The sequence below is a fragment of the Heloderma suspectum genome, chromosome 1 (genome assembly GCF_057233095.1).
Source record: "Heloderma suspectum isolate Gila_16-S chromosome 1, 16-S_ref, whole genome shotgun sequence".
Lineage (NCBI taxonomy): Eukaryota > Metazoa > Chordata > Lepidosauria > Squamata > Helodermatidae > Heloderma > Heloderma suspectum.
This window is the reverse complement of record NC_139458.1, coordinates 30,608,139-30,632,931: the sequence shown is the minus strand read 5'-3', so window position 1 is coordinate 30,632,931 and position 24,793 is coordinate 30,608,139. Positions and strand designations below refer to the sequence as shown.

The following is a 24,793-nucleotide window of genomic DNA, read 5'->3' as shown; positions in this document are numbered from 1 at the left end:
ATTTGTCATTGCTTTCCTCCCAAGAAGTAAACATCTTCTGATTTCCTGGCTGCAGTCAGCATCTGCAGTAATCTTTGCACCTAGAAAGACGAAGTCTGTCACTGCCTCCATGTTTTCTCCCTCTATTTGCCTTTGCTGAAGATTTGGAAGCTATGCTTCTGTTAATTCAGCCCAAAATAGCACTGGCCTTTTTTGCAGCCACATCACATTGTTGGCTCATATTCAGCTTGTGATCTACAACAATTCCAAGATCCTTCTCTCTTGTAGTGTTGTTGAGCCACGTATCCCCCATCTTGTAACTGTGCATTTGGTTTCTTTTTCCTAGGGGCAGAACTTGGCATTTATCCCTATTAAATGTCATTCACTTGTTTTCTGCCCAGCGCTCCAGTCTATCAAGATCATGTTGAATTTTGGTTCTGTCTTCCAGGGTATTAGCTATCCTGCCCAGTTTTGTGTCTTCTGCAAATTTGATCAGCATTCCCTGCACCTCCTCCTCCAAGTCATTAATAAAAATGTTGAAGAGCACTGGGCCCAGGACTGAGCCCTGCGGTACCCTGCTCTTTACCTCTCCCCAGTTTGAGAAGGTCCCATTGATAAGCACTCTTTGAGTCCAATTCTGTAGCCAACTGTGGATCCACCGGATTGTTGTTTCCTCTAGCCCACTTTGCTCATCAGGATATCATGAGGTACTTTGTCACAAGCTTTGCTGAAGTCGAGGTATATTATGTCCACAGCATTTCCACAGTCCACAAGGGAGGTTACCTGATCAAAAAATGAGATTAGATTCAGCAGTGTTAGCAACTCAGTAGGATTCTGAGTCAAAGAAAATGGCAGACATGTCACGGCCCCAGCTGCCATTTTAGAGTCAGAGGAGGATGAGCCAGCTGAGTCTGGGGCCGCTAAGGAAGTGGACCAGGTTGCTGATATTGAACCTGAGGCTAGTGGTAAGGAGCCTGTAGTACACGAATCAAGGATGCCTTCCCCTGGGCCCAATTATCCTGAACAGTCAACTTACCTCCCCCTCCGTTGTGCCTGCTCAACAACACAGCGAGTGCGCCAGGTGGAAGGCCATAGAAAGGGGGAGAAGTGTTCCCCTTTAGGCCAGGGCTTGGCTCTTTAACGCTTCATACTCTGCAGCAGGGGGATGGAGCTTGGGAAAGGTAGACTGGAACGAGGGGCTTGCAAGGCCTCTGTTCACTTCCATCCTTGGTCGGAGCAAGTTGCTTACTTGGAGCTTTCCATGGGGTCTTATTGACTTATGGGTACCTGCTTTGGATGGATCAGAACAGCACTTAGCCAGCCTGGAGTGAACTTTGGAAATTACATGTTCACATTTCAACTAGCTCCTGGAGTGTGTTGCTAAGGTTAAGGAATTGGCAGTCCAGCATGAAGGGTAAGCATGGTTGGGCACCTGCCAAGGGCTTGACCACGCAAGGACCCACTGACAAGAGCCCCTTGGAGTTACTCCTCCTCTTCACTATGGCAATCTGCTGGTTCACCTGCCTCTCTGGCCCAGACAATGGTGGTGGTGAGAAGGAGGAGCAGCATATGCTACAGCCTCCTTGCTCACTGACTCGCTGCCTGTCAAGCAAGCAAGTGGTACCAATGATGAGGAAGCAGAGGAGGAGCCATTGCAGTGGTAGACGTATGGAGAAGGTATTGAAGAAGGGTCCCCTTTGATGGTTTCTTGGCCAAGGGCCCTCAAAATCCCGGAGCCAGCACTGGAAATTGGCACCAGGGGCTTTCAGTAAGCTGATGGTTGTGATACTTCCAGTTCACTGTTAACATCTGTAAGTGATGGGGGAGAAGAGGGATTCTTCTTAGGCTGTGCCATTGTGATCCTAGTTATTTTGACATTGATTAGCTCCAAACACCACTCCCGAACCATGCTGATGACATGCCAGCGCCTGTTCTTTGAGTCTCCCAGAGAGATTTTTAGAGAATGGAGCTGGGTGTTCTGTCTGTGCTGGTGACTGACAGGAAAAACCTGAAGCAAAGAAGCTGGAAATTGAAAGCACCGGATTGGGAGATTATCCCGGGGGGGGGGGGAATGCATCGAAACAGAGCCAACAAAATCCATCCAATTTCTACACTGGCTTGACTGGGTGAACAAAATAGTACGGGGGACTGATTCCACAGCACAGGGGCACTTGTCAGAAAATATCTGGGAGGTGGCATTCATTTAAGACAGATTAACTTGGCATATATGGGCCTGATTTCAGGAAGGAGCCAATGCTCAGTGGCAGAGTAGCTGCATTCCATGCAGAAGATCCTTCGTTCAGTTCCTGGCATCTCCAGCTAAAGTACAGGGTGCACAGACTTTCTGGCTCAAAGGGCCACATGTGATGTTGGCTCAGGGGTCAGAGGCCACGCATACATGTGTGCACACACACACACGTGTGTGCACACACACATACCTACACAGGTGCACATATACACACAGGTACACACACACATATGTCCCAGCAATCTTGATGCTGAGCCCTCTTTCCTCGTTGCTAGCAGCAGCAGGAAAAGAGTAGTCTGCATCAGGACCACTGGAGGAGGGAGTGGAGAGAAGCCTAGTCCTGTAGGGGGCCGCATGTGGCCAATGGGCCATGGGTTGTGCACCCCTGAGCTTGGGTAGCAGAGCGGGGAAAGAACCTTGTTCTTTCCTTGCTGCCAGTCAGAGTAAGACAGTGCTGGGAGAAACAGACCATTGCTCTGTTTATAAATTTGCATCTTTACATATAAATCAGCATGTGCAAATTTTATGCAAATTGTTGTCTTCTTTGGTTCTGTTCTTCAACCATTTGTAAGTGGCCACCCTACTGAAGTATCATCTCCTTTTTCCTCCTTCCATCTTGGAATTGAAATGTATTCAGATGGGGAAGTTGGGTCAACATCCCCTTCCCAGTTAAAAATTGTTGTGTGTTTTCTTTGTTAAATTAAAGATATTCAAATGCAAACACAGATTTAAGGTGATTGTCTCGCTTGGTAATTGTCCAGCTTGGCTTCAAGATTTTGATCCACTGTTATCTCTCCTTTCTGGATGCCAGCATCAAAAAAATACAAAGAAAGCAAGGAAGAGAGACTGTGCGTGGTAAGCTGGTGCCAAGAAATGTTGGGCTGAGCTGCTATCAGCACGCAATTGTGTACTGACCTTTGCTTTCCCTGCAACAGCTTTCAGAGATGTTGTGGTGATAAATGGGACACCCATATGGCTAGGCAATGCTCCAGGAAAAAGGGGGGGAAAGACTATTAATTAGACAGGGACCAGATTTGTTCTAACAGGGCTTAGCTAGGCACTACAAAATACAAACACCTACAGCTTTTAATGGCCACTTTGTGCATTATGTTCTTTAGGCTTACATTTAAGAAATAAAAAGCCAACAATAAAAGTACTTCAGAGGAAGTCTCCAGCATGACATTACTGTGCTACAATTGATCAGTAAGTCTGATGCTGTTAGTTTAAAACTCAATCCCAATATGAGTGTTAAACTGGCATTGCAAAACTAGGAAGATCGTATAGCCACCAGATACTGCTCTTGTGGATGGTCGCTGGGCTTATCTTGTGCACCAAAGATGGGGAAGTACTGACTCTCCAGATGTTCTTGAGTTGCAGCTCCCATTCTCCCTGACCATTGGCCATGCTGGCTGGGGCTGATGGGACTTGGAGTCCAGCAACATCTGGAAGACTGCAGGTTTCCTGCCCTATTTTGAGTTTTGCATAAAAATGTCCAGTGGAGACCAGTGGCTCTGATGTCAGTGGGGCAGTGAATTCGCTCCGGGTTTCAGTCAGAACTCTAAGGGAGCTACCCAAGGTGCTCTACACCTTGGATAGCCCTTTAGAGTTCTGATGGGTTCTGACTGAAACCCAGGGTGGATTCACCGCCCCACTGACATCAGAGCCTCCAGCTTCCACTGGAAATGTCACAGACTGTAGCCCCCTTCAGATGTTAGCCATCACACATTCTAAGAACACATGGGGGGGACCACATGAGCTGACACTGTCCCCAAGATCCCTGTCCCCATTGGCTCCCCACCCCCATTATTTGCTTACTGGGCAGAAGGTCTGAAGGTCAGTCTGGGACTCAGAAGACCTGGGTTCTAGTCCCCACTTGGCCATAAAGCTCACTGGGTGATTTTGAGCCAGTCACTGACTCTCACCCTAACCTACCTCACAGGATTGATATGAGGATAAAATGGAGAGGAGGATTATGTATGCTGCATTGAACTCCTTGGAGGCATTAACCTACAAAGCCTTGGGGCCACAGTAGCTAAAGGTCCACCTCTTCCCATCTGTTCCTGCCTATGCCCTGAGATCATCATTCAAGGCCCTGCCCTGAGTGTCCACACACACACTGAGATTCAGTGGGTGGCAACTCATGAGCGGGCCTTTTCTGAAGTGGTCCCAAAATGGTGGAATGCCCTCCCTAGAAAGGTCAGCCTGGTGCCTATATTGTTGACTTTTTCAAGCCAGCCAAAGACCTTTTTGTTCTTCCAGACTTATTAAACTGCAGCTTGCTTTATTATTTTTTATATGTGTACAACTACATTTGAAAATCATCATCTTTGTTTTTAGCTTTATCTCTTTTCAGTGTTGGATTTTTGTTGCCACTTTTAAAATAATACTTTTGAACATGTTGTATTATGGGTTTTTATCACTGGTTGTATTGGGTTTTTTGCTTTTATTGTGTATGTTGCCCTGAGAGCTCTGGCTCATAAACTGAATTATTATTGTTATTATTATTATCGATGATGGTGATGATGATATAAATAAAACAAACTACATGAATTTAGCTCAGGGGTGAGCAGCTTGTGACTCTCCATATGTTGTTGGGACTGCAACTCTGACTAGAGTTGATGGGAATTGCCATCCAACAACAGAAGTAAAAATAAGTCCAAGGCATCCATAAGTTCCCTCAGTGCAGCATCAGGATTAAAAGTTGCAAAATGCATTTTGAGAAATGTCTTTCTCAGTAGTCTTGATAATGATAAGAAATTGAGATTTTGATACTCGTGTACAAAGCCCTAAACAACCTGTGACCAGGATACCTGAGAGAGCGCCTTCTCTCTTACCAACCTGCCCAATCACTGAGGTCATCAGAAGGTATGCTCCTGGTGGTTCCACATGGACCTATGGACCGACTGGAGTCCACCCAGAGAAGAGACGTCAATGTGGTGGCTTCCATCCTATGGAGCTCCCTGCCTCTGGAGGTCAGGCAAGCGCCAACACTGGGTTGTTTTTGGTACCTCCTAAAAACAGCTCTTTTCCAGGAAGGCTGCCTTGGTTGACCGGCCTCGATTTTATTAGCATTGTTTTTTAAAGAAAAATTTCATTTTTTATCTTTTGTTCATTTTATCTCTTGTTGTTCATTGCTCTGGAATCTGTTTAGATGTGGAACAGTATACAAATGTTGTAAATAAATAAATACTAAGTACAACTGTTTCCACACTTCACAGCATTCAGAGCAGGGGTGATCTTATGGACATCATTACACAGACTTCGTTTTATCTAAGTGACTTTGTGGGTATTCATACCAAGGATTTGTGGATTGTATTTTGTATCAACTCTCGCCATTGTTTGTTATGCGCTCACTAGGTGCTAGCATTTTTTTTCACACATCTGTCCATGTGCATGTACTCAGCACACGATGGAGCAGCAGGATCATGTGTACACTTGAGTATCCTCTCACACCTGCCAGCTGTGTTATTCTTAAATGGGTAAGTGTTCTGTTTCTCATTAAACCCACAGCAATACTTATTGCAAAAATGCTCCACTGTGTGATGCAACGGGAAAGGTTAGTGGGGTGCATTTAGCGATAGGAAAAGCAATAGGGACATTATAGTGGGTGGGCAGGACCAGCCCTATCATTAGGCAGAGTGAGGCAGCTGCCTCAGACAGTAGAAGCTGACGGGGGAGGAATGGATTGGGCTGTGTGTACCACAAGGTACCCCCTAAGTGAATCTCCTGCCCTGGATGCAGTGGAAGATGGACTGTCCATCACAAATGTTGAAGTAAGATTCAACTGCCAGTGCATTTGGATGGAACCATCTTGTCCTTTGCCTCAGGCAGGAAAATGTCTTGGGCAATCCCTGAAGATGGATAATTCTTCCCCCTGGACCCCATTAGTTTTATTGAGTCTCTCAGATGAATATTTATGTCTGACTGGACATGCTACCACAGGCATCCACTAACTGACCAGAAGCTTGGAAAGGCAGGGGATTTTTTTTTATAGATGACCTACACACTACAGCACCGAAATGATGTAATGGCAGGAACCCACCACTTGACCTTGTACACTCTTTTCGTGTATGTCATTCTAAACAAAACTAACCTTGTACCTCAGCTGGTGTTGAGCAAATGTACCAGGGTATTAGATTGGGTGTTCTTTACGATCATCTTGTTTTGTTTTCTTTAAAAACACACTTCTTTTGGATTGGGTTTGGTAATGATAAGATAAACACACAAAGGCACAGTATTAGGTCAATGAAAAGAAACTGAGACAAGATATATTAAATGAAGGGAAATATCTGTTCGCTTGTGTGGAGAGAAGAGGGCAGATGGAAGAAGGCTGGCTATGTCTTCTTCACAGAGTTTAGCCATCTTTCTGTTCAAACTACCAGACACAAAGAAGTCGAGTGATTTTTTTCTCACCTGTATGAGTGTTTGAGAGCATGTGTGCTTAATCCTAGTTGTTATTAGCAAACTGCTCCTTAGGCAGACAAAGCAGCACCATCCATGCACAAGGGGGAGGCATCAACAAGCTTGAGGGCACCCCAAGACCAGTGAGGCTGTGACATGATCAGTGGGTGTGGAAAGCTACTGGGGGAAACGGAAAACTGGAGCGAGGAGGGGAATGGAATGGCGTCACTTGGAAGAAGGCATGGCTGGCTGGAAGCCTGAACAGGAGCAATCCACACGGCAACATTTTGTTGCAGTCCCATTTGTCTTCTATTCTTGTTCAACGTTAACTGTGCGCCATGGAGAACTTGATTATCATAAAATTGTGGCTTGCCCATTGCCTCCTAAAATATGCTTGCCATTCCATACACACTCAGCTCATCCTTGTGTGTGACTGACACCACAAACAGATGTACCTTCAGCAGTTTTCTGGCAATTCCCAGACATGGGCTGATGGGATAAAGCAGCTTAATATGACCACTGGTCCAGGGTCAGTTTATTTCAAGTGATCATACTACCTTTGCCTAAAGCATTGCTTTTTGCTATTTCAGTTAATCTGCTCTATGAGAATGGAACTATGATTAACATGACTTGAAAGCAACATCCAAAAGGACTGGATTGCATCATACCATTTTATTTTGATCACTACTCGATAGATGGGGTGGAGAAAAGCTGCCTCACAACTGTGGGTTCTCCTGAGTAGAGATGTAAAATATCCAGAAATTTTGAAGCCAGGGGGAAAAATATTTTTTTTCTTTCCTGCGGGTTTTCAGGAAAAAGATGAAATTTTGGGAAAAATGGAAAAATAATCAATACTTATTGTTTTAGCACTCTTTACAGATCTAAAGTCACTTTGGGAGCAATCCTATGGCTTCTAGTCAGCGGCTAGACGGCCATAGGATATCTGGATTTCTGAGAACTGACCTTGGAGCCCGCGCTCTGAGCTTGGTTCCCAGAGAACCAACCTTCCCCCACTTCCGCGCTGCCTCAAAGGCAGCGCAGAACAGCCCTCCACCCAGCACTCAGAAGAGGAGCGCGGAATGGCCAAAACGGGGCGTTCTGTGGGGCGTTCCAAGGCAGGGAAGGCGGAAATGCCGCTATGACACATCCTATGTGTTGTTTGGCAGCCTCCTCCCCCAGTCCGCTCTCCCGCGGCTAGACAGCCAAAATTGGCTGTCTAGCCGCAAATACAGGGCAGGAGAAGCACAGAGGGAACGATCCCCTCCGTGCTTCTCCTGCCCTGCATTGGATAGGAGGTCACCTCTGAATTCGGAGGCGGCCTCGAACCCCATAGGATTGCACCCTTAGTTGCTTTAAGACAGCCTTCTCCAACCTAGTACCCTACAGGTATTTTGGACTTCCCATCAGCCTCAAGCAGCATGGCCAATGGTCAGGAATGCTGGGCATTGTAGTCCAAAACTTCTGGAGGGCACCAGGTTGGGGGAGCGGGCTGCTTTAGGAATAAAGCAGCCTTTCTCTTCCTAAAGTTATTTTATTTATAAATTAGTTTGCTATTTTTTTCCCTGAATTTTTCCATTTTTTTTCTGAGCCTTCACATCTCCGCTCCTGAGGCAACTGTTTCTCAGAACCAAAGAACTTCCCTGGCACCTCTTTTCACAATGCCAAGAAAGCACTTAAAGTTTCACTCCTCACCCATCCATCAAGATTCGTTATCACACCTATCGTCAAATCAGGCAGGGGTACAAAGTTGCCCCAAATGCAGTTTACATTCCAGAATTTACACAGAAGTAGGCCTACAACATAGTCCTCCCATGACATTGTGGTCTTCTGTCACCTGAGTAATGTACCCAAATTTCAGCCTCTTACCATTTACCATTTTATTTTGGGCGGGGGGGAACCAGATGAGGGGCATAAAATATCCCCACAATCTGTTGATTTTGCCACTGGGGAGTTGTTGTCCCCCAAACCAAGCAACGTTGTTGTCCCCCAAACCAAGCAATGTCCTGTGATGTAAAAATGTCCACAGGTTTTCTCCAGAGAAAACTGCGGGGGGGGGGGGGTGTCTCCATGAGCGATTTACTCCAAGCTGGCTGCATTTGGAGGTTGTTATGGATACATGATGTTGTAGCCATCCAGCAGCCACCGTGGAGCTTATCAGGGAAAAACTGTATTTCCTGAGAGTGCTTAAAGCCCAATTCTTTTCCTTAAGTTGGGTTCTCCGCAGTATAGTTGCTGTGTGCCCCAACCCCCGCAATTACCTCGAGTATGCTAGCTCTGCCCAGGGGTGTGCATTTCACCGTGACCCCAGTCAAGGGGTGTTTGCTGTGTGTTTCCCTTTCCAGAACAAACCAATTATTGTCTACTCGGAAGTAACTCACATTGTGGGTAATGAGGCTTGTCCCCCGAATACACACATCAGAATGTACAGAGATCCCCACAATTGAAATAGCACATTTTAAAGCCTAAAGACAGGGCAGGAAACCTCCCAGGATTTTATCAAAGGAGAAAGGGGGTGGGGAGAGACTGGATGGGGGGGGGGAGCCTCTCTTATTGGTTGAGCAGCCCCTGCCAGTCAAATGACCCTCACCCCACCCCCAGAAGTATGCTCTGTGAAGTGAGTTTTACTGGTGCGATACACATGCTCACGGAGCCAGCATGGAGCAAAGCTGGCTTCTTGAAAAATCCGGATAAGCCACGATTGGCGTCTCCTTCCGTTTCCTTCTGTTGACGTGGAGAAGCCCCCCTGGTCTAGGAAAGCAGGCTTAAGTACTCTGGGTGTCAGTATGTTGGCACAAGACATAAGATTTCATTGGGGAACATTTACCTCACCTGAGACAGATTTCTTATGTGGTTAGAAAAACACGCCAGATGACCAAAAACATTAGGTTTTAGTAATAGTAAAGTTTTACCTTGACAGTTTATGATACTTGTCTAATATTTAGAGTTTAAAAGATACTTCTTATGACACCACAGACACATTTGTGGTTGTAGGACACTTTACCACCCCAAGATACATTGGGAAATGGCTGGGTAGTAAAATGTCCCCAAAACACACTTGCCTATATTTTTTATGCACATTGGATGAGGGACTTATTGGGCCCAGTTCCTATATCTCTGCATGTCTAGTCTTTCTGTAATAAACTTCCTGTTTGTTTTCTGGCCCCAGTATTGGGTGCATCAATTAATCCTATTTTTCCAAACATACATATTCCTACTTCATTTTACAGTTACATGTAGTTCTTATTGTATGTACTGTGAAACCATTTGATACAGACACCAAATATGTCTTACACTGTCCCCATCTTGTATTGTTGTCATAGAGCATCTCTACACCAGCCTAAAATCCTGCATTTAAAACGGGCCTTTCTGCTTCTGTTTTAAATGCAGGATCACCGCTGACTCCCTTTACATGTGCTTCCTTCCCCGCCCCACTTCTCCCCGTATCTGAGTCTTCCATTATCTTTTACTGATCTCGCTCCTCTTCTTGCCGCTTTTCCTCTTCTCATGGAGGAACTGAAGCGGAGCACAACAAAGTCATTTGATAACTCATTGTCTGCGATCTATTTAAAAACAGAACAAAGGGCATTTAGTGCAGGAGGGTCACAGCAGGGTCACGGCATCATGTAAAGAGCCCGCAAACTTCCGTGAAGGATCTCAGTCGAAGGATAAAAGCTCCATGTGAATGAGACCATAGATGGACCAAAGGGGGTGCTAATGGTGCTTAAAAAGCACACACACATACACACACACCCTAAAACATCAGCAACGGTAGATGCTTTGGAAGCTGCAGAATTTTGACTCTGTAATTTACCATTTTTTGGTTTCTGTTCCTTGTTTGTTCAAGCACTGGGCATATACTGGAATTCCTCCAACTTTCAAAGTGAAGGATTTAAGATCATCCACATCTTTATCTCTTGCATTTATTATCTGTGTTTATACTTCTTTGGCATGACAGATTGTCCTGCAACTTCTCTTTGCTATATTTAAAGCCAAGGTTTTAAATTACTAAAATGTTAGGAATTAGAGGAAAGAAAATTTCATATGGGGAGGCAAACATTATCATTTGGGGAGGCACTGCCTCTATTTGCTTCCCAGTCACTACACCCCCGATTTCACCTGGGATATTGGCAACGACATCTGGGCCTTGGTGGGTGGGGCTGTTTTGGCTACAGAGCTGTTGGCACACCCCACCGGAGTTCAGTATTGGAAGGAGTGATGCTCACGCATGGATACATAGTGGTGTTAGAGGCAGGAAAGGCACACCAGGTCGACAGGAAAAGAAGGTGTGCTCACACTCTCCGTCATGTGTAGTAAAGTCATACAGGTAACTTAGTGCCCTCCAAATGTTTTGGATTGCAAGTCCCAGGATCCCTGACCATTGGCCATGCTGGCTGGGGCTCATGGGAGTTGTAGCCCAAAACATCTGAAGGGCACCAGGTTGCCTACCTCATCAGTGGATTTGTTGCATATACAGTCAGAGCCAGAAATATTGGCACAACGATAACTGTTTTGGCAGTTGGCCTCCGTACACCACCACATTGAAGTTGAAAGGAAACACACCCAGATGGGAGCAAAGTCAGGACTTTCAGTTGTAATTCAAGGGGGTTGACAAAAGTGGGGCACTAACCATTCAGGAAGGACAGCCAGTGGCATACACACACACCCATCATTGGTGGCTCATAAGTAATGGAACAAACCAACATCATTTCAAACTTAAGGATCACCTTTAATACCTGGATGAAAATCCTTTGCAGTCAATGACTGCCTGAAGTCTGGAACCCATGGACATGACCCAATGCTGAGTTTCCTCCCTCGAGATGCTTTGCCAGGCTTTTACTGCAGCTGCCTTCAGCTGCTGCTTGTTTGTGGGCCTTTCTGCCTTCAGTCTTGTCTTCAGTAAGTGAAAAGCATGCTCTATTGGGTTGTGATCAGGTGACTGACTTGGCCATTGAAGAACATCCCACTTCTTTGCCTGGAGAAACTCTTGGGTAGCTTTTGCAGTATGATTTGGGTCATTAAGAGCCTCGTGTGGCGCAGAGTGGTAGGTGGCAGTATTGCAACTGAAACTCTCCCCACTACCTGAGTTTGATTCCAGCGGAAGCCGGGTCTCAGGTAACCGGCTCAGGTCGACTCAGCCTTCCATCCTTCCAAGGTCGGTAAAATGAGTACCCAGCTTGCTGGGGGAAAGGTAGTCATGACTGGGGAAGGCAATGGCAAACCACCCTGCTACAGTCTGCCATGAAAACACCAGCGAAAGCGCCGTCCCTCTAGGAGTCAGCAACGACTCGGTGCTTGCACAGGAGGAACCTTTCCTTTCCTTTTTTTCCTTTTGGGTCATTATCCATCTGCAATATGAAGCGGCATCCTATCAGTTTGGCAGCATTTGGCTGAATCTGAGCAGAAAGTATAGCTCTATACACTTCAGAATTCATCCTGCTGCGTTTATCAGCAGTCAGGTCATCAATAAACACCAGTGACCCGGTTCCATTGGCAGCCATACATGCCCATGCCATAACACTGCCTCCACCATGTTTGACAGATGATGTGGTATGCTTTGGATCATGAGCTGTTCCTTTCCTTCTCCATACTTTTCTCTTCCTATCATTCTGGTACAAGTTAATCTGGGCTTCATCAGTCCAAAGAATCTTATTCCAGAACTGGGCAGGCTTTTTCAGGTGTTTGCTGGCAAAGGCTAATCTGGCCTTTTGGTTCTTGAGCATTACCAGTGGTTTGCACCTTGTTGTGAAGCCTCTGTATTTACATTCATAAAGCCGTCTCTTGACTGTAGATGTCGACAATGACATGCCTACCTCCACAACAGTGTTCTTGACCTGGCTAGATGTTGTGAAAGGGTTCCTCTTCACCATGAGTAGAATTCTGCGGTCATCCGCCTTAGTTGTCTTCTGTGGTCTGCCAGGCCTTTTGCTGTTGCTGAGCTTGCCAGTTAATTCCTTCTTTTTCAGGATGTTCCAAACTGTTGTGTTGGCCAATCCCACTGTTTTGCGATCTCTCTGATGGGTTTATTTTGTTTCCTCAGCCTAATGATGGCCTCCTTCACTCGCATGGACACCTCTTTGGACCTCATGTTGGGAGTTCCAGTGAACAGCTACCGAATGCAAATGTAACACTCAGAACCACCTCCAGGCGTTTTATCTGCTTGATTGGTCATGGGTTACCCAGCAAACAGGCCACACCTGGCCATACAGCTGATTGTCAGCCATTCGTTCCATTACTTATGAGCCACCAACGATGGGTGTGTGTGTATGCCACTGGCTGTCCTTCCTGAATGGTTAGTGCCCCACTTTTGTCAAACCCCTTGCATTACAGCTGAAAGCCCTGACTTCGCTCCCATCTGGGTGTGTTTCCTTTCAACTTCAATGTGGTGGTGTAGAGAGGCCAACTGCCAAAACAGTTATCCTTGTTCCAATATTTCTGGCCCTGACTGTAATACTATTAAAATCTTATAAGTGGGACCTGCTAGAAAATATGCTCTGTCTCCTGTGATGCTGTGCTTGTATACTCCAAGTAACTGCCCCCCCGCCTCAGATCTTCCTCAATTTCCCCCCCACACTCTACCTCCTACCTCTTGTTTCCTCCTCTAAAAATCCTGGCATTGCTCCAAGCGTTTCTCTTTCATGGCAGGGGAGTGTTTTGGCTACAAAGCCATTGGAATCCCCCACCCTGGTTCAGTATTAGAGGGAGTAATTCTCATGCATGGATATGTGGTGGTCTTAGAGGAAGGACAGGCTCACTAGGCCTGCCTTTACACTAAAGAAAACCCTCGCAGTCCTCCTGTTCTGGAGCCTTTCTGCATTTATCACGGGCTCCCAGACAGTGACCATGTGATTGCTGAGAGGAGAACCTTTAATTTTCAAGGTTCCATAGAACTCAATGAAACACCGCCATCTAGTGGCTGTTTTAATCACATTACATTCCAAGTTTTAAAAATGGTTCATTAGTTCCAGATCTATTTGAGACGGAATAACCAGGAAATACCTCTGGATGTACCCTGGAGGTTAACGACATCATGATAAGGACCCACAAACTTCCATGAGTGAGCAATCTCAATAGCAGGATAAAAGCTCCATGTGAAGGAGCCCTAGGCTGAAGGAAAGGACGATGTGCTCTCACTTCCATCATGTAGTGGAGTGATATAGGTAAAATGGATCATCCTATCTGGCCCCCAAGGAAAACAGAAGAGCAAATTAAATGGAACTAGACATTCTAGTCTAATCACAAAATCAAGAGATTCTGTCAGTATTTTAAACATTTCACTGAACACTTCTTTTTTTGTGGTCAATTCTCAACTGCCCTGGCCAATTCATTATTTCCTTTATGCATAGCTTTGGCCAAGAACGCACTAATCCTATATATCTTTCATGTTTGGGTGCAACGATATTTTCCAGACATCAAGACTTTAAAAGCTAAGATTAAATGCACTTCTCTCATGCAAAGCAACGAAAGCAATGTTCCTGATTCATCCTTGCTATGGCACATTATCTCCGTCAGCAAACACTTTAAAGCAAAAAACAAAAAAACACCAGAAAGCCAGAACAGAATGGTTGATTGTTCATCTTTCATGCTTGACACTTTCTCATGTTTCACTTGAAATCTCATCATTGTTATCTAGGTGCCTTTTTTGCCATTGTTGTTTGAAGCTTGAGGACTGGGCACTAGAGCAAAATAGCTAGAGCAGCACCATTGGCTATGGTGGCTCGGCCTGACAGGAGTTGCAGTCCATCAACATCTGGAGGCTGGGCTGGCCTTAGGGCAGGCAAGCTGGGTGGTCACCTGGAGCGCTCAGCTGAGGGGGGTGCCCAGCTGAGCTGAGGGAGCACCAAACTGAGCTCAGTGGCTGTGTTTTTTTTTTAATGTACTGTCAGCAGTGAGCTAGGGTGGCAAAAAGCTAATGTTTGTAACCTTTTTTCAAGGTTTTACAGGTTGTTTGGATACTAGCTATAAAAATGATCTTTCTTCAATTGGCTTTAAAGTATTTTCTTTTTTAATTTCCACTTTGATGTCATTTGCACTAGATAAAAATCAGCTCTTCGTACACATATGTATGGGTCCTTGTAGGAGGCAACAGCAGGGCCCCCAACATCACACCTTCACCAGGCCCCATAAACCCTCTGGGTGGCCCTGCAAAACTGTCCATTGGGGGGGGGCACCAAAGACACTCCTTGCCCAGGCCGCTATTTCTGCCCTGTCTGGAGGGCCACATATTACCCATCCCTGGTCTATGCTTTTACAGCAATGGGTCTCCAGGGTCTCTTGCAGAGAGCCTGCTGCCTGAGCCCCTCTAACTGGAGATGTGCCAGTTATGTGTGTGCTAATCCTGCAACCAGCACACACATACATTGAAAAGTGGTCTCTAAATGCATTCACAGCACTTTGGGCTTCTTTTTGATATATGTCTGTCTCTGGCCTTACATGGGGGGGGGAGGGGGGCAGACAGAAAATAAGGGCAAGTGGTGGGTGCAAAGCAGGGTAGGGTTATTATGCTGTTGTTTGTCCTTGTGTGGAAGAAAGAATTGCAGTAATTACAGGATTCCTCACCCTTATACGACATGACATTTCCTCTCCTACCCAGGGATTATATCCACAGGATCCCTCTTTGCGTTCGCATCTCATCTCTCTCAAGTAAACAATTTACTCAGGCATGTAAACAGTCACAGCAGTGCACAACTCCATCCCATTAAACACAGGACAAATTTATGACACCATTAGACATTCCAGTTGCTGTGTGTGGCTTTGAAGCCAGCACAGGAAACGTGTCTTTTGTGTGAACCGGTGCTTAGGCACTTACAAAGGGAAAACAGATAGCAAGTCCCAAGGTTAGAAACATATGTACAGAAGAAGTGCTTTGCTAAACCATGCTACTGTTTGTTTAGACCAGCCCCCTGTTTCCTAGTCAGATGCCTCTAGGAACTCAGAAGCAGGGCAGAAAGTGAGGTGGGTTTTCCAGAAATGTTTCAAATTGGAATAATCCCAGCTGCCCTAAATACAGGCACCTGTAACATGCCTGTGTCTGCCTGTTTGGGAAAATAGGTGTGTAGCCAAGTAGGGTTACATGTCTTCAGCCCTTGAACCACTTCCCCAGTCAAATTACCATTAACATAAGAAGAGCCATGCTGGATCAGACCAAGGACCCATCTAATCCAGCATTCCGTTCACACAGTGGCCAACAAGCTGTCAACCAGGAAACCCACAAGCAGGACGTGAGTGCAACAGCACCCTCCCACCCATGTTCCCCAGCAACCGGGGTACATAGGCATACTGCCTCTGATATTCGAGGTAGCATAGAGCCATCAGGACTAGTAGCCATTGATAGCCTTGTCCTCCAGGAATTTGTCCAACCCCGTTTTAAAGCCATCCAAATTGGTATCCATCACTACGACTTGTGGAAGTGAATTCCATAGTTTAACTACATACTGTGTGCACAGGTACTTCCTTTTATCCGTCCTGAATTTCCCACCAATCAGCTTCATGGGATGACCTTGGTTCTAGTATTATGAGAAAGGGAGAAAAATGTCTCCCTTTCCACATTCTCAACACTATGCATGATTTTATACACTTCTGCATTTAGTAAAAACAGCCCCAAAGTTGGAGGATCAATCACAGATCTTCCAGCAAAGTGTGTAGTTTGACCATTACCGTATACCATAATTAATCAACTAATGAGGAATCCAGCACCGGTTGCAATGTGGTCCTCAGTGCACTAACCCAAAGTGGCTGAATTGAAACAATCCTTGATCATAATATGATCAAACCACATACGCTAATCTCAAACTCGATCCTCCTTATAGTCAAAAGGGCATCATATGCTCACAGGAGGGAGATAGCAGCAGCCGTGGCAGAACCCAAAGGTTTGCAGAAGTACAAAAAATCTGTGCGGGGCGGGGACCCTATGGGGGAAGGGAGACCAATGAAGAATGAGCATGCTCCGTGGGAATGGAATCCTGAGAGACTGTCAGGGGGCAGGGACAGAAACTGGGACAATCAACTGGAGTGTCCTTGAAAAGGACATGTCTGTCTGTCTGGAATCCTCTACAGCAGGCTTCCCCAACCTGAGGCCAATCTACACTGCTGATTTAACGCAGAGGGGGAGCAGTTTGAGGTCGTTTGCGATACACGACATTGTCACCAATCTGCAGCAACCCCGCAGATTCCCTCTGGAAAAGACGCATTTTCGCATAGTACTTTTAGTCCATTTCTTTTCCTTATTGCGGCTCCCATGTGGTTCAGCTGTTGTGTGCCTCGTTCCTCTGGTTTAAATCTGGCATGATAGACATGGCCAGGAGTGTATCTTTCACCTGGCTGTGACCTCAGTTAAGGGGTTGGGACCAGCCCTCCCTGTTTTCCTCCATTTTTGTGCTTTTCCACCATTTCATGGTAGCCTGAGCAGATACAGGTCAGGTTTCTGTACTTTGCCACTCACTATAATTCATTCTTTTTTCCTTCTCCACCCCCAAAGTAAACGATCTGGGTTTAGCTGCCTAATTTTTTAAAATCATTAAATCTCTAAGTCTCTAAGGGTGCAATCCTATGCATGTTTAGACAGAAAAAAGGTCTACAACTCCCAGCAGGCCCCAGCCACCCATGCTGGCTGGGGCATGCTGGGAGTTGTAGGCCTTTTTTCTGTCTAAACATGCATAGGATTGCGCCCTAAATTGCTAAACCTCCAAACCCCAAAATCATTAAATCTCAACATTACTAATTTGCTATAGTGCTAAATCACTATCATGCTAAGTTGCCATACAGCTGAATTGGTATAGCACTACATTGCTATACTGCTAAGTCCCCATATAGCTAAATCACTATCACGCTAAATTGCTATACCGCTAAAGCGCCAAAGCGGCACCTGGGCTTTCTCCTGCTTTAGCGATATGATGATATACCATGGCTCCATATGTGCAATCTTGCTGTATAGTTCCATCTCGCTATAGGGACATGGCAGTCTCATTTCTGTGGAGACTGGCAGACTGCGGAGACTGGCAGGCTGCAGAAACTGGCAGGCTGCAGAAACTGGCAAGCACACTTGTTCGTGGGATGTAGGGAAACTTCCAGAGAAAAGGCTCTGCTCCTTTTCTCTGGATGTCTGGTATCCCTTACAATACATTTCTTTTCCCTGAGCAGGGGAAAGATGGGGACAGGGACCAAGTCTCTCGTACATGGTTGATTAAGTTTATTTGAACTGATGGGACTCCGCCCACCCCACCCCAAAGTAAGGCAGATTTAGAGTGCAGTGTGATCTGTGAAAGCAGTTGGTTTGAGACGGGTATAGTCCATTTTTTTCAACTTAGTGTGTCACTGACAGAACAAAGCCGAATTCAGGAAAAAGCGGAGAAAAGCTGAAAGCGATTCTCAACGCATTTCTATGAAGATGGCCCTGTGGTGCCCTCTGGATGTTTTGGACTACAACTCCCAGCTTTCTGTGACCATTGGCCATGCTGGTTTGGACTGGTGGGAATTCTAGTCCAAAATACCTGGAAGGCACCAGGTTGAGGAAGGCTGCTGTACAGGAACACTGTGACATTTTGTTGGAGAATGTTCTTGTACAGGAAAATACCTCAAGGAGGACAGCTATAATGTGTTTGATATGTTAGCACAGGAAGCCATTCTCTCTCACCTATTTATGGAAACAAAACAATGGAAAAGGAAATGAAGTCTGCAGTCATATTTCCATGCAGTATCACATCAACCATGTAACAACACAAAGCCTTCACACACCAAACCTACCACACTTCAGATACAGGGAAGCCAGGCAGGTTTCTCTGGAGTTCCTTACCTTGACAGCTAAGTCTCCACCCCCACAGAAGCCCATTGTTCAGACTATATGGTCTTGCACAGATGCTATAATGCCCACATTTTCTGTATGGATACTGGAGAAAGAGACCAGCACAGGGTGATGCTTTGCGCATCGTTGGATAACATCTGAACCCCTTCCAAGGGCCCCGTCGCATGTTCCCTCTTGTGCGATGGAAGCTTCTTACACATTTTGAGTGAGTAAAACCCTGACTTAAAAAGCATTTTACTCCTTCTGGAAGAGAAAGTATTTAATAGGAGTTCTTCTCCAGTGTTCCACTGAAAAAACTAGAAACAAATAATTGGCTGGGGACAAAAACAGCAGTTCTTTCCAAATTTTTCTGGTTTTTTCCTGGGTCTCCATATCTCTAGTGACAGCACATTAAGAAGTTTTCTCAGAGTATGTCTATAGCATTTGGAGTCATACAGTCTGTCTGTCCCTGGCCTAACATTGCCTTCTGATGATCAGGGGACTGGAAACAAAGCCCTATGAGGAGAGACTGAAAGAACTGGGCATGTTTAACCTTGAGAAGAGAAGACTGAGGGGAGATATGATAGCGCTCTTCAAGTACTTCAAAGGTTGTCACAGAGAGGAAGGCCAGGATCTCTTCTCAATCATCCCAGAATGCAGGACATGGAATAATGGGCTCGAGTTACAGGAAGCCAGATTCCGTCTGAACATCAAGAAAAACTTCCTGGCTGTTAGAGCAATACGACAATGGAACCAATGACCTAGGGAGGTAGCGGGCTCTCCCACATTGGAGGCATTCAAGACGAGGCTGGACAGCCATCTGTCAGGGATGCTTTGACTTGGATTCCTGCATTGAGCAGGGGGTTGGACTCGATGGTCTTGTAGGCCCCTTCCAACCCTATGATTCTATGATTTTGGCAGGGAATGTATCACCTCTGCAGAAATACATCGGGGGTGGCCCATAACCTATAAATACTGATCAGCCAGACTGTAGTCTCCAGGCAGGGATATAGTAAGAAAGGGAATCATGGTAGCTAGCAGCAGTGGACAACTCACAGCTGTAAGTTCTCACTTACCTCTAGCAATACAGATGTCCCCAGTGTCTCAGCTCCAGCAATTCTACAAGAAAAGCCAGATTTCATCATAGTCAGCTGCCACGTTTCATCTTCTTAACTAGCCTAGCTTTCAGTGCCTGTGCTGACATTCTTAAAGAGTCACGGTAGCTGCGGAGGATAAAGCAACATGCTAGATCAGGGACAGGGAACCTGGTAGCCTTCAGAGGTTTTGGACTGCAGCTCCCATCATCCCAGACCCTTGGCTGTGCTAGCTGGGACTGGTGGCAATTGTAGTCCCAAACCTCTGGAGGGCAGCAGGTTGCCTCCCCCTCAGCTAGTTCATGGCCAGATCCCAGTGCAATAAAGGAGACAGTGCACTAGAGGAGCAGGAACACTGAGAGCCAGTGTGGTGTAGTGGCTAGAGTGTTGGACTGGGAGCTGGGAGATCCGGGTTCTAGTCCCCACTCAGCCATGGAAGCTCACTGGGTGACTTTGGGCCAGTCACAGACTCTCAGCTCAACCTACCTCACAGGGTTGTTGTTGTGAGGATAAAATGGAGAGAAGGAGGATTATGTATGCTGCCTTGGGTTCCTTGCAAGAGGGGGAAAAAAGGCGGGATATAAATGCAATAAATAAATAAAAATAATCTGTCTGTTATTTTAACTTCTTTAAAAAATTGCATTATTACTCTTATCTGTCACCCCATTCACATTTTGCAGCATTCAAAGCACCTTGCAGGTCTTAACTCAGCTCATCTTCAAAGCAAACCTGTGAGGGAGGTTGGGCTGAGAATGAACAAAGTTGCCTGAAAGCTAGACAGTGAGAAATCCTGAACAGGAATGTGGAGCAGCCAAACACAGCAATATTAACAGCAGCGCTTTGGCCGTACGGGTGGCAAAGGTGGGCAAGTTTCACACATGCATGCACACACGCGCACACACACACACCTCACATTTCACGTGCAGGGCACAGTTGGCTTCACTGATGGGCTATCAAAATGGGAGCTACTGGTAGCTTCTGACTTAGTGCTGTGCTGAAAATTTCTCCCACATTTCTTCAACCATTCTCATTCAGTTGGATAGAAGAGAAAGTGCTTTTGAAAAGAAATTCAGTGGGGAAGAAATTTCGGAGAAATTCCCATGGGTTGGGTTTGGGTTTCTTGGGCTTACCTTACTTAGGGGTGGCTGAGGAGGGAGCACAATGTCCCGCTCTTCATTGTACAGTCATCTCTCTGGCCGCCTGTAGCCTCCTCACCTTCCTACACTTCAATTAAAGCCCAGTTTAAGGCCCCATGAGGTAATTCTTCCCATGGGGCTTTTTAAGGTCAGGACATGCAGGCAGCCCAGGAGGCTGGCTATGATGAGGTAAGCTCAAAAACACCACCAAAAGAAATTATAAACATCCTGAATGGGGCAGAACAATGGAAGCTTCTTTCATGGGAGGAGGAAACTTTCAGGAAATTGGAGGACAGATTTTGGCAGAGCGCTAACTCCACCTTATCCCTGGAGCTGGACACAGCACTGCCCCCATCTGCATTGCGGTGGATGCAAACTGGGGGCCAGCCTGCCAGGGCAGTTGATGCTGTTGCAGCACAAAGACCCCCAAAACCCTTACCCCAAAAGAAAAAAAACTTTACTATTAGCCCCTGCCAATGGGGAGCCCTACCTGGGAGAAACAGTTGAGAATTTCTCCTCCTCATGGAGAAATTCGATGAAATTGTCTCCCAAATTTCTCTGCCCACAAGCTGGAGAATTTCAAGAGGTCATTTGCACACAGCCCTGTTCTGACCTTGTTTTCTCTAACTTTTCACACACGCAAGACCTTCTATCCCCTAAGAATTCCGTTTGCCCTTTGTCCATTTTTCTTTGGGCGGAACCAACGTCTGCCCCTTGGGGTTCAATTGCATATTTCACCCATGGTGGGAAACATCAGGCCTGGGTTCCCAATCCAGCCCTCTGGGGTTCCCCAGAAGGCCCCACCCCTTTTATGGCTCCTCCCCCTTTTCCTCAACCACCAATCGTTTGATGTTTCCCTGGATTTTGTGCAAGTCTTTTCCCCATTCTCAAAGGTCGAAATGCCTTTCCAATGTGGCTTAGTTACTGGCAGGAAGATCTTCTAAGCTAAAACATGCTGGTATCTTTTGTATTTATTGTCCCACCAATTTTGCCTTTGGCCCTGCCCACCACTGGAATGCAGCCCCTGAGAGCTTCTCCAAAATTAAATCCAGCCCTTGGGCTGCAAGAGGTTTCCCACCCCTGTTTTAAACTCTGCATATTGTGCTGGTTAGAGGTCTAAATGTCTTATGCATTTTCCAGCACAGAAGCAACTACTACCACGATGACTGAAAACAGTACAGCCCTTTACAGCGGTACAGCCACCTGGAAATCCGGGATGAACCAGTCCATTTGGGTCAATGCAACAGGCAGCCCTTCCTCCTGCCCTTGGCCACCAGAATGGCAATGGCTATTGAACATCCAGCCTGTATTCCTCTGGCTTCTTGCTGTCGTGGGAGTGGTAGAGAATGTGTTTGTCCTCAGTGTTTTTTGTCTCCATAAGAGCCACTGCACAGTGGCAGAAGTTTACTTGGCGAACTTAGCGGTGAGCGACCTGCTGTTACTCTGTGGTTTGCCTTTCTGGGCTCTCAATATAGCCAATAACTTTCACTGGCCATTTGGGCTCCCCTTTTGCAAAGCCATCAATACAATCCTTTATGTGAACTTGTACACTAGCATTTATTTCTTGGTTATGGTGAGCACCGATCGCTACCTGGCCTTGGTGAAAACGATGTCTCTGGGACGCCTGCGCCGAACTTGGTGTGCCAAATTGAACTGTCTTGTCATCTGGATTTCTGCGATGCTCCTATGTTCTCCTGCTCTGATGTTCAGGTCATTACAGTATGTGGCAGACTATAACGTTACAGCCTGCATTTTGATTTACCCATCCCATCAACTGTGGATTGTGATCACAAACACTTTGCTGAACACAGTAGGCTTTTTGATGCCACTCTGTATCATTACCTACTGTACAGTTCAGATCATTCAAGCTTTACGAAACAATGACCTTCAAAAGATCAAAGCCTTTCAGACGGAGAAAAAAGCCACCATCCTGGTTTTCGCAGTCCTTCTTCTGTTTATCATCTGCTGGCTTCCTTTCCAGATCACCACATTCTTGGAGACGTTGTATCAAATCAAGGTTTTTTCTGGTTGTCCTGCTGAGCAAGCCATTGATGTGGCTACGCAGATTGCTGCCTATTGCAGTTTCAGCAACAGTTGCCTTAACCCTATAGTGTACGTCATTGTTGGCAAACATTTCCGAAGGAAATCCAGGGAAGTCTACTTAGGTATGTTCCTTAGGAGACAAAGCACAGCACCATCTATCCAAATGGTGACTTCTATGGAAACTCTCCGAATGTCCTTTTCGGTGGAAGAACAAAGGAAAAAATCTGCTGTGAATATACTACAATAGCTCCATTTGCTTGGTTCTATAGGAAAGACAAAGCTGTTAAATGTAGCAGTGGGTTTTAGATGGTGCCCTCATTTTGAAGAAAGTAGACCCATTCATTACTGATGACACTTTGGAGAAGTTGACGTTAGTTGCAACATTTGCATAGACCACGGATGGGCAGAAGGTAGATTGGGATCTACTGGTAGATCTCTAAGTGATTTGCAGTAGATCAGTAAGGGCTTTCTGACTCCCAGTTGTCAAATAATAACAAAAATTAAAAAGCTTCCCCCTCCCCTAAAATTAGATTGCTGAAAAGTAGGGTTTGGGGAAAACCCGGAGTGGAGTTTTGTGTGAAAGGACTTCTGAGCTTGGTCCAAGTACTGATCCCCGATTCCTGGGCTGAGCATGTGCTCAGAGGAACCCTCTTCCTTAATACTTAGAGTATGTCCACCGAACTGAGCCACTATTTTGCACCTGCCTCAGGCTGTCAGTTCTCAAGATCACAGTAAAAAACAAAGTACATAAGATGAGCCATACTGGATCAGACCATCTGGTCGTGCAAGGCTGAAGTCTGCCCACCCTTGCCATAGGCCAGCTGCTCTAGCCTACTAATGGATGCCATGTTATTTCCATGACTGAATTCCATATCTCTGTGTGTGTGTGTGTGTGTGTGTGTGTGTTGTACAATGGATGGGTAGATAGATAGATGATAGACAGACAGACAGAGTATATATCCTTGTATATATACTTTTCCAAAGCTGGTCCTTGGTGCTATCCTGCTTTTCTTGGTACCTTCTCCTGAAATACACTGCAGTGCACCATAATATGTCTAGCTACATAAGCTGCAACACAAATACCCCCTTCAGATGAGATCTTTATGCAGGGAAAAACATGTATGACCATTATGGCAGGTGTTCATCATGAGTCCCCAAAGCCACATCCCCAAGGAGAGTCCAAAATTGCAGGCAACTGTGCTGATCCATATCAATAAACCAGTTCTAGGAGTTTTCATCCAGTAGGAGCAGGTCTTTTGTCAAGCTAATGGGTCTTAATTCAAGACCAAGCCACACCAAAATATTTTGCATTATAAAAGGGAATATTATTTATATATTTGTGAACCGCCCAGAGAGCTTCAGCTGTTGGATGGTATAGAAATGAAATAAATAAAATATTATTGCTGGGAAAGTGTATTTCCTCTCCAGCTACTGTGAGGATTGCAGCTAAGCTCAGAGGGGGCAGGGAAGTCTGAAAGGGGTGACAGATATGTCAGCATTCCTCTGAATTTTTTAAAAAAAGTGGTGGCACTGTATCCCTGTGAACCCTGGCTCCACTATACCACTGCTTGTCCAAATAGCAGCTTCCCACACTTTTGCTTGGATGCTTTTACACCCATCATAAAGCCCTGGAAGTGCTTCAGGGAAAGTTTGGGACATCCTCTCCTGATGCACCCCTCTGTATTTGCTCTGGGACCTTTGCACTTTTGCCCCAGGGACATACAGCCATCATTCTGGGCTTCTCCCTTTATTTGAGAATCAGAACTGGCATAAGCCCTGTTCAAACATTACAATGAACACATGAAAGGAGGATAACTGTCCCTGCTTCTGACATCCATGTGATCAGTTTAACATCTGCATGCAGCCTTGGCATGTGTCCACACATGTGGGAACTCTTCTTTTCCAGAGCTGCTAATTGCGCAAAGACCCTCCCTATGCACATAAGCTTTATATGCAGCTGTTCAACATATGGAGGTCAGGAGTGGGGACAATGCATCAGTCATGGATAACTGTTGGAACTGGGAAGTCCCGGATTAAAATCTTGTCTCAGCCACACACCCATCAACTAGGTGATGTTACTCAAGCCAGTTTTCTTAGCCTCAGCCCTGTCTGCCTC

General features: G+C 45.8%; 1 protein-coding gene across 1 annotated transcript in view; it reads left to right on the top strand.

Annotated features, from left to right (window-relative positions):
* The window catches only part of BDKRB2 (bradykinin receptor B2), a 42,489-nt gene extending 19,333 nt beyond the window's left edge, over window positions 1-23,156 (top strand). Inside the window, exons 2-3 of the mRNA XM_084839663.1 lie at window positions 9,201-9,242; window positions 21,775-23,156. Coding sequence (XP_084695789.1) covers window positions 9,205-9,242; window positions 21,775-22,924 — 1,188 coding nt within the window. The 5' untranslated portion in view covers window positions 9,201-9,204 and the 3' untranslated portion in view covers window positions 22,925-23,156. The remainder of the gene's footprint in view (window positions 1-9,200; window positions 9,243-21,774) is intronic.
* Window positions 23,157-24,793: the final 1,637 nt, after the last annotated feature.